Source organism: Parasteatoda tepidariorum, chromosome 1 (assembly GCF_982258835.1).
Source record: "Parasteatoda tepidariorum strain Cologne lab strain chromosome 1, Ptep-v5.0, whole genome shotgun sequence".
Taxonomy (NCBI): domain Eukaryota; kingdom Metazoa; phylum Arthropoda; class Arachnida; order Araneae; family Theridiidae; genus Parasteatoda; species Parasteatoda tepidariorum.
This window is the reverse complement of record NC_141755.1, coordinates 18095314-18105953: the sequence shown is the minus strand read 5'-3', so window position 1 is coordinate 18105953 and position 10640 is coordinate 18095314. Positions and strand designations below refer to the sequence as shown.

The window sequence follows — 10640 nt, the reverse complement described above, 5'->3', positions numbered from 1 at the left end:
AAGCAGCGAAAATGTTTTTATTTTTAAATTAAATCTTTAATATCGAATTAATGTCAATCCTCTTCTGTGCTCGTTCAATGATTTCTGTTGTGGTGTCTAGAGTCCATAAGCGATGATCATTTCTTTTCTTTTTCTTAACTGACTGTATTAGTTTATAGCTTACAAAGTAGAAAAGAAAGTGATTTTATAACTAACTAGAAGTGAAATGAAGTTAAGTTATCTGTTGCTCATGGCAACGGTCTAACCTAAACAAACAATATCGAAATCCGTGATGTTAAAATTGGTTAAAATGCTTAAGTAATAAAGTTGAAACTTAATTGATTAAACTATTGAGTATTCATCTCAGTTTCTTAATATCGATGAAATAAAGGTCGCCTGTATGCAGTTCTGTTAAAGGTTTCTTTTTAACTTGCTATTATGTGACTTTGTATTAAACATGCATAACTAGGTGAATGTGTCTTTTATTTTATCAAAATTACATTATATTCAAACAGAAAGCTCTAAACTGAATACTTGATGTTGAATAATGTTGGAATGATGAAATTTTTGTTTAATGAGAATAATTAAAGTGAAATATTATTAGGTAGATTGGGATGCTGATGTTGTAAGTAATTAATTTCTTTAAACTGGGAAAAGTCATACGTTATTAAATTTCTCAAACTTAAGAAAATTACGAGCTCCAAGTTTCTCAGTTAAGCTAATTTATCCGGTTGTCGCCAACAGTTGGCGACCATTTTAGCGTTAGGTACGGATACAGAAATCTTACTCTCACACACTAGCTTTAGTTTATGATAAGTAACTTTTAAAGAACTTAAATGAATAAATAACTTCTTCGAAATAAACTAATTTCTAAAACAAGTTGCATTGAAAATTTTAGCAGTGCTTCTTAAAATAATTATTGTAACAATGAATTGTTTCTCTTTGGATTAGTGTACATTGAATTTTTTTCATTATTCATTTTGAAAACGTAGATCGTAGTTTTAGAGTGATTTGCTTTCAGTTTTTATAATTTATTCCTCTTTCTTATTCTACAGGTAAATGATGACTGACAAAGATAATTTAAAAGAGATATTGCCTTCTACAGGTTTGCTTTTCCAACAAGAGTTTCATTCTTTTGTCCTAAGTAAACCTAAACTAATACCATTGAAATCTGTTACTATTCAACGATTGGAAAGCATGCAGCAAGAGGCAGAGCAGAAAGCCAAAGAACAAATGGCTAAAACAGAAGATACAGAATTTAAAGGATAGAGTAAATACGAATAATTACCATAGGTATTGTTAATTCATACTGATGTGATTCTTTTGCATTGTTTATTAGATAATGTATTATTTATTTGATTAAATTTTGCCAAAGAGGTTTTGATTTATACTTTTTATAGAACATATGTGGCAACATATTAACCTGCAATGTTTTTGTACCATTATGTTTTATTTCAGTAAAATTAAATTTTGTTTGTCGAATAGTCAATTTTATTATTTTTGTAGCACACACTTCGCCAGATATTGGTAATTTGTTTTTGTAAAAAATTTTTGTTTTGAAATTTTTTTAAAAATAAGATTAAATTGTGTATGATGTAAAGGTAATTTTCTATTTCACTGGAATAAGTAATTTTGGATACTTTATCTACCTATTTATGTATATTTTTTCAAAAGAAAATTGTCACTTAAAAATAAAAAGTTGAATTTACTTGTATTCAGTAAGTTTGCCTTGGCGATTTAATAGCCTGCGCCAGCCAAATGGAAAAGTACTGATATAAAATATTTATTTTAAATTTAGAAGAATTTTTATTTTCAAGCATTTTTGTATAAAATTATTTTTGAAGATATGTTGATTTCTTACGTAATTTTTTTAAAAAAAAAAATATTTGTCAGAATTTATTTAGAGATTTATAAATTGTTAAAAAGTTGCTAAGATAAAAGACCATGTAACTAAAAAGAATTACAAGAAACTCAATTACAAATAGCTGTTTAAATATTTATAGAAAGCATTATTATCAGTGTACCAGTATTATTATCAGCATTATTATCTTTATTTTAAATTTAGAAGAATTTTTATTTTCAAACATTTTTGTATAAAATTATTTTTGAACATATGTTGATTTCTTATATAATTTAAAAAAAAAAATATTTTTCAGAATTTATTTAGAGATTTATAAATTGTTAAAAAGTTGTTAAGATAAAAGACCATGTAACTAAAAAGAATTACAAGAAACACAATTAAAAGTAGCTGTTTAAATATTTATAGAAAGCATTAATATCAGTGCCAGGATAGCTAGTCAGTGTGGATGATTCAAGGATGTTTATCAAGAACCTAAATTTTTCTTCATAGATCAACTAAATACCCTTAATAATTTTTATTTACGATGCTACATTACCATATCATAGTATCTGTTTTTAATCTTTATGTACAAGATACGGCTTTTAATTTCACGGTCTGACTTAATAATTCTTGAAAATGATATATAATTATATACCCGTTTAATTTGTTTTGAAGTAACCTCCATCTGCTGTAATGTTCTTCTCTACTTGGATGTTTTTGTTTCAGAACTTTTATGGAACTTTTAAGGATATGGTTTTACTTAAACCTTACTCCTTTTGTAATTTTTTATTTTATTTCGAAGGTTGTCATGAGTGGTGATGGTTCACACACAATGTTTCTCTTCGCAAATTTTTTTTGAAGACGAGGCTTAAGGGTGTTTAAGACATAAGAAACATTGGAATTGAAGAGCATTTTATTAAATGACTTCCAAAAGTTATTCCTGATACTTTTAGAGAAGTGCATTAAATTATGCTAAGGTTACTTAAATACATTAATTGGACATGAAATTCTCATGATATTCTATTAATTATTATTATTTTTTTAAAAAAATTTTATAACCATCATTGAGCATTTGACCTAATTTTTGAGTTTACAGTTACCATTGTTGAACTCCGTGGCCTTGTAATTTTAAACTCATTCTAGAAGACATGGGAACTCCTGGATCAAGTATTGTAAGAAATTTTGCTTTGATGGAGGACTTTTTAATGGAAGTAACCCGCATTTGCGTTATATGAAGTGGAAAACCTCTCATGGTTAACCTAATGGCAGGGTCCTCTAACCCAGAGGTCGCCAAAGTGGTCTATATAGACCCCCAGGGGTCTATTTAACATAAGCAGGGGTCGATCTGAGCCAGGGGGTCGAATGGTCGAAGGATTATCAGCATTTTTCAGATATGTGACAATTAGAAATAAAAGAAAACTTGGAAATATATACAGGTAGGTAATCTTCAAAAATTGAGCGACGATTTTAAACTGCGTTTTGTCGTTTTGGAAAACATTGACATTCCTGATTGCTTGCTGAAATATTATGGGGATTTGAAGCAAAGACGCTTTTTAAAAATTTAACAATAAGCAAATTTTGGACAAATATAAATATAATGCAAAAATATGTAAGACTTGACGAAATAGCTCAGCCATTTATGATAGCATTTCCAAGTTCCTATATGGTTGAAGCCGGTTTCAGTCACGTAAATTCAATCTTAACTAAGAACAGAAATAAATTAAATGTGGAGTTTCGAGGGGATTTAAGATTAAAATTGACCAATTTTGAACCCAATATAACGAACCTTGCAGAAAAAAAAAAACACCAGGCACACCCATGTCATTGATTAAGAAGCAATAAGTCCGTAGTTACTTTACTTATTAATTCTACTTACTTATAATTACTTATTATTTCAAATATTAAGGTATTTATATTTCAACATTAATATATTTTTCATAAAACTATTGTTACATAATGTTCTATTACTTTAATAAATGTTCAAAATCATAAAATAAATGTACAAACACAGTATCTAATAGAGTTTTATTTTTAATTAACAGAAAGTTACTTTTATGGGGGCAGGGCTGATTGTGCTCCGGAAAAAATCCGGATTTCCGGATTTCTCGCTAACAGTGATCCGGAAGTTTCCGGAGATCGAAGGTCCAGACGTTTCAAAAAATCATTGATCACAGAAGTTTCCGGAAATCAAATTTTCAAAAGTGGAACTTAAAAACACAATTTATTTTGTTTGTAAGGGAGAGCCAGATACATTTTTTATCAGTAAATAGTTATAATCATAAACTCAAGAAAGTAAGACAAATTTGTAAATTTTAATTACTTCTCCTAGAAAAACCTAGTTTAAATTTTTTTCAAATTTTTCAATTGAATTTTTTTTTTTTTTAAGCTCGGGAAATTTTCCGGAATTTTGACTTGGGCTCACAATCACTCCTGTGGGGGTCGATGGAGATTTCGAAAAATTATGTGGGGGTCGATGATCAAAAAAGTTTGGCAACCCCTGCTCTAACCTATAATTTCTTTTTACCTCTGAGGATATTTTATGTCGGCACTGAGATTTGTCAGAGTCGTGTTTAGAATTTGCATTGACGAGCCATCGCTAGAATTCGAACCCGGGTTACCTCACTGGGAGACAAGTTCTCTGTCACCTGAGCCACCATGGCTCTCAGGACTTATTTTATTTCATTTTATATCCGTCGTTGAACAGCCGACCCAATTTTAGGATTTACGACTACAAATGTTCAACTCTGTAGCCTTGTAATTTTGAACCAATCAAGGATAAATTGTTTGAGAACCCTGGGGTTTATTGAGTCAGAAGAAAAGAGAAAAAAATTGGAAAGCGACGTAATGACGTCTTGAGTGGATTGTCCTCAAGTATTGTAATTCATGTTTTAAGCTATATACAAGGTACGGCAATTAATTTTCAGGGCTGGTTTAACACTAGAAAGACTGAAACTTAGCATATACCTATATTGCCCAAAAGCAGTCAAAATGACTGGATTGTAAAAGAATAAATAATGTGCAAAGAAATTTGTCTAAAATTAATTTTTAATATTTTTTTATATTATTTACAGTTATATAACAAGTTATTAGTAAATATTAACAATAAAAAAAATTCTAAGAAATTGTGTCATTATTTACATCATTGTTTTTCTAATTGAAATTAAAAGCAGTCAAAATGACTTCCTTAGGCAATCTAGTGTTAATTACTCCTCAATATGTTATGGTGATTTAAAGATTCTTAAGTAACCCATGGACTTGATGAAAGAAACCAGCTCTCCGCTGGGCAATTGAATAAGGCGTCGCTCACAACTCTGGTTGCAGAGCTTGGAGTAATGATTTTGATCCAGGTGGAAAACAAAACAATCGGCATAAGCCGTGGTGGTTCAGGGGATCGAGCGTTCACCTTCCAATGGGGTGAACAGGGTTCGAATCCCAGCGATGGCTGGTCGATACGAATACCGCACTGACGCAAACTATCCTCATTGATATACGGATCATGGGTTAGAGATCTCTTGCCGTCAGGAGATTTTCATGGTTTTCCTCTCCATGTAACGTAAATGCGGGTTAGTTCTTGAAAAAAGTCCTCCACAAAGGCAAATTTCTCTCAATACTTGGTCAATAAGTTCCATTGTCTTCTGAATTTGGTTCCAAATTACAAGACTGCAGAGCTGAACATTAGTAGCCGTAAACTTAAAATTGGGCCGACTGTTCTACGACGGTTATAAAAAAAATAAAAAAAATCGGTACTTAACAACAGCAATTTGCACGTTAAATTTGTCGTGGTTGAAAGTCCTCTCGTTAATTGTGATTTAGAAGTTTGGAGACAGAGAGAAATGCCTGCTCAGGCGTTGTCCATTTCATATGACCAGGGTTAAAAATTCGTAAGATTCCTACCAAGACCGTTAAAAGATAGAGCCTTAAAATAGGGCTCGGTGTCTGGCCATGGTTGGGTGACAAGTCACCAATTCATCTTGGGGTTTTCCTAATGGCTTCGACATCTTAAAACGTTGTTCCGTTAACAATTTTTTGTTCTCCTATAGAGATGAAATAGTTATTACGATCTTCAGGAAATCTTAGATATTTTTGTTGTGGACCTGAGTAATCTGCTTAACCCTTTCGGGACATATATATCCCATCAGACGATCCCAACAGACTGTGGGGCTAAATTGAATTCATTTTAATATTAGATTTGCACATTACAATCCTTGAACTTTACTTTAAAGTTGTATCTTTGATTAGAGTTTAGGTACTCGAGCTGTTGCTATCCTGGCGAAAGAGCTTCGAAATACTTAGCGAAAAAGCTGATGACTGGATTCTATAAGGAACTAATTGTAATTTTAAGTACTTAAAAAATATTTCAACTTTAAAAAAAAAATCCACCAATACGGAGAGTTTTCTCCAGATGACATTAAAATCGATGTTCATGTTTTCATAAACTTTTTTATGTTTAGGCTTTCAGATATTAAATTTTTTTTAAACACAAATGTCTTGAATAGATTCAAGGGCACGTGGAGACTAAAAATAATGATTGTTTATTCAAAGAAAACAAAAAAGTGATCTAATAATGTATAATCGTTTTATTTTTATTGATAAAAAAACATAGATAATTTTTTGAGTATAGCTATGAACTAGTAAACGATAAATTAAAATGAAAAAAGAATGCAAAAACAGTCTTAACTAAATGCACATGACAATTGAAACATCCTCGTACTTTTTTCTTTAAAACTACCTACGAAAAAAATGATTTTTTTAAAATCTAATTCTTAATATTATACATGGTATCAATTTCTTTCATAAAGAATTTTCGTACAATGTCTCTTTTTGTTTTTTGAGTTGGAGTTAGATGACCATCTTCCACTGTCAACAATTCTGGATGTATATATATATCTTTTACCTGAAAAAAATGAGCACATGCGTAACAAATAACACTTTTCTACAAATTAACGTTAGAAAAAGTCATAAATTGGTTAAAAAATTCTTTACTGCTTTAAAAGGGGTAACAAGTGAAAACTGTTTTCTTCTTAAAAGGGTTTTGTTTAGATATTATTTTTCGGAATTTTATTTATACTTTCAGATGCTTGATAGATAGATAATTTTATACTTGTTTGACAGACTAATAAATTTTTTTTGTAACTTAATAATTAATTTTAATAGATTCCTTTTCTCGAAAAGGTCTGCAATTGGTTCAGTTGTAAGAAATATAAATACTTTTCCAACAGCTAAAGTTACACATTTTTTATTGTGCAATCTAAATAAATAAAATATTCGATTAATTTGGATCAAAAATAAAAGTTGAAACAGATTGATCCAAGAATTTTTCTCCATATTAAAATTTTTTGAATCAGTATCAGAGAATCACTTCATTTACTCCGTTGTAACTTGTAATTTTGAACGTTCATTATTGTTCAAAATTAAGAGAATTTATAGATTTTTCTGTTATCTCCAGAACTACTAAGCTAATTTTAATGAAATTTGATAGGAAAATAAGTTGACATAATTTATATAAAACAACTATTCAACAGTTGTAATTAATGTGTCTGATTCTGGCAACACTAACCAAAAAGTCAAAAAGGTTTGAAACAGTGGTGACAGAATCAAAGTAAATAAATGTGTTAATAGAGAATATTGCAACTTTCTTCAGATATGAAAGTCTTACAATATGATAGAAATAAAGCAGTTTAGAATTTAAAATGGCACAGCAACTGTTTCTATTTGTTGTTCTGCAGATAAAGAGGGTTTTCGTAGGGAATAGTGACTTTCAACTTGCAAACGATGTCATCGCTGGTAACAATTATGATTGGCTGTTTGGCATTTGTTTATGTTAGCCCAAACAAGCCTAACTGCTGTAATGTTAACATACCATTTTGGTAATAGATAACCAGATGGCGCTGAGGTTATAGATCAGGTGGCTGTGTATCAGCGGTTTTCTTCTCAAGTTGGCAGCATCCCATCGTAAAGCACCGATACGTTACAGAAACTCTATACAGGATTAAGGTTTGAAGACATATCCAGCCGATCCAACTGATTTGGCATATCCAGTAAATACTTACAATTTTCAGAAAACCGTCAATCATATGAGCTCTATGTACAAAAGAATAAAATCTTGGAGCCTTATAATTACTACAAAGTTGGAAATTGATCCTGAGTGGTCTCATAGAGCTCATCTGATCGACGACATTCTGGGAAGCGAAAATATCCGCCGTATGGATTGCTTAACCAACTATCAAGACCTTTACCCTATAGAACGCTCTGTTGAGGGCAGTTGGAACTCCAAATATCTCGTCTAAAACATAGAGCCAGAAAATAACTTTGAATGAGGAAATGGAACAGTAGCCACAAGAACTTTTAAATTGCCATACCTTCAGTACTAAATCACGTTATAAGACCAGTATGTTATCTGTAAAAGGGATTTATGGCCTCTATTAACCCATTTTTTTAAACTATATTCCGTGATTGTCGATCAAATCTTAAAATTCTCTTAGTTTTGAACTTTAATGTAATACCTGTTGAAAAGATAAAAGTCCGCCTGCTTTGGCAACTTGTTTCATGTTGTCCAGAATATGCTCTTTTACAATCTAAAAATGGAAATAACAAATAAATATTTAGTTTTTAACTAAGGAACAATTTTAGAAGGACACAACATTTAGTTAAAAATGATACATGTGAAACAATTCCTATTTCTTACAAACTCCATGATGCAAATTACTGCTCTGCTTATAGGGAAAATGTTTGTTTTTTTAAATTTATTTATTTATTTTTTTATAAAAAAATGGCAATGAAAACATTTTTTTCAACCTTTTACTTGAAGGAAGGTAAATTATACATGAATCCCACTACGCATAGGCTTGTAAGAAATTTCACAAGAGAGAGAGATCGCACGTTTGATTCGAGAATATTAAGTGGTAGTCACCGGTAAAATTACTTATCCAAAAGAAAAGCTCGAAAATAAGTGATAAAAGTGGTCTAAAATCGATACCCCAATTGTTGATTAAGGTCTTTAAACTAGGATAAGGGACTGAGAGTTGTGGCACAAAAATTATCAATGAATGGTGCAATTTAGTTGAGTTATGGAATTAAAAAGTTGAAAGAAAAATGTCTTCGCTGTTTTCTAATTTAAATCTATTCCAGTATAAGTAAGTCTTAAATAATAAATGAACTATTACTTTTTATTTTACAATAAATATTTATTACCGAGAAAACTTATTTTGGTCTTTATAAGTATTCTTATTGCTAAATTCTAGTTTTTGCGTCATTGAGGAATTTCATTTTGACTAAAAAATGACTTTTTTTTGTCATAGGGGCTGTTCAAATATTATGCGAACATATTTTTGGCGATTTTGGACACCCTCTCATCTCTTGTCAGCAAAAATAAGCAAATCACACATCTTCTAGTTTTTTCTTGAACTTTGATTTTTAATGTAAAAACCTAATTTTAGGACTAAACTCAAATTAAAGACATAACTTAGTAGAAAGCAGAATTTTGGTTGCAATTTATTCTATGAAATTTTGAGTAGAATATTCTTGAGAAATCTCTTTCTTTTTCCTTTTGTGTTCAAAACTCTTAAACTCTATAACTCTTTAAAAAAATTTTTTTGAAAGTTTTCTATCCTCAAATTCAACTTTTATTCCAAATTTAAAATTTTTAAACGTGAAACTTTTTTTTAAAGTATTTTTTATACTTTGCTTTTAAGAAAATTTTGAATATAATAGGATTTTAATCTTTTTCGTAAGCATTGTTCGTACCCCCCCCCCATTTATTAAAAAAATCAACAAAACTCAAAACCTCTCTCCCACTAGATGCCAACGTAATATTCAAGCGGCTCCATAGTATTAAAAATTGAACGTACTTTATTTTTACAGATTTCAGTCCAAGTTCCATCTATAGAATTTTCTCTACACCATGTCAAAATTTCATGCTTTTCAGGAATTATAACTGCTACAAGATAGTTCTGAAAAATAAAAATATGTGTAGGAATTAATTTAAAAAAGTTTCTCTAAAAAATAAAGGTGCCTTAAAGAAACGATTTCGAAATAACTTGGATTGGCCAAACGACATTTTGATCTCACGTACATTTTGTTAAATGTGCATCAGGCACGGTATAACAGGGATTAAATACAATACACTTTTCTTTAAAAGTTTCATAGTATGGGATAACGTAACGAAAAGATATTTTTACTTTTTTCAATACTGAAACAGCATTACAAATAACAACTGCGTGTATGTTACATAGGATTAAAACTGTTCGTATGCTTCAATTAAGGGGAAAAACAGAACATTTATCGAAATTAATGAATGCTAGTGAATATATGAGTATTTTGTTGCACTGGTGCGACAATAATTGTATTAGTTGATATTTTAAATAGAAATATGCAGAGCGTGGTATAATAAACAACTGAATTCACGAATATTATTGGAATTTTCTTATTGAAAAATGCTGTACATTTATTACGTCTGAAGATACTAGTAAATATATGGTGTTCCATAATGACCGCCTTTAATAGTATGTTATTTTTAAAATTACTCTCAAGAGGAAAAAAAAAAAAAAACGTATACTCATTTAGGATCGCTAACTAACATTTGAGAGAGGACCAAATAAAATTTTGCCAAATAATTAGGGTGGAAAAACCTTAAAACCAGCTAAAAGACTTGATGGAGTGTGGTATTTCCAATAATCACCATTCAACCTCTCTCTTTTTCTTCAGGCAAATCAAACGGCTTCTGATGTTTTTGCTTTCCTCAATAGTGGTAATTATTCGTCATTTTTTAATTAAATTTTTTTTGCTTATTTCTTTCTTAAATATCTTTTCACTTGCAACCACC

The 10640-nt window shown here is 30.2% G+C and overlaps 1 protein-coding gene and 1 long non-coding RNA gene across 5 annotated transcripts in view; one reads left to right on the top strand and one right to left on the bottom strand.

Annotated features, from left to right (window-relative positions):
- The first annotated feature begins 246 nt into the window (after positions 1–246).
- Positions 247–1463, top strand: LOC122269416 (uncharacterized). The gene is made up of 2 exons (XR_006225172.3): positions 247–396; positions 1035–1463. It is a non-coding gene; the product is annotated as an uncharacterized LOC122269416 (long non-coding RNA).
- Positions 1464–6373: 4910 nt separating this feature from the next.
- LOC107440100 (long-chain-fatty-acid--CoA ligase 5) overlaps positions 6374–10640 on the bottom strand; it is a 41215-nt gene continuing 36948 nt past the window's right edge. For all 4 annotated transcript variants that reach the window (XM_087159898.1, XM_087159895.1, XM_087159903.1 and 1 more), the window contains 3 exons: positions 9667–9768; positions 8323–8394; positions 6374–6713 (listed from right to left, as the gene is read on the bottom strand). In XM_087159898.1, coding sequence (XP_087016024.1) covers positions 6576–6713; positions 8323–8394; positions 9667–9768 — 312 coding nt within the window. In that variant the 3' untranslated portion in view covers positions 6374–6575. The remainder of the gene's footprint in view (positions 6714–8322; positions 8395–9666; positions 9769–10640) is intronic.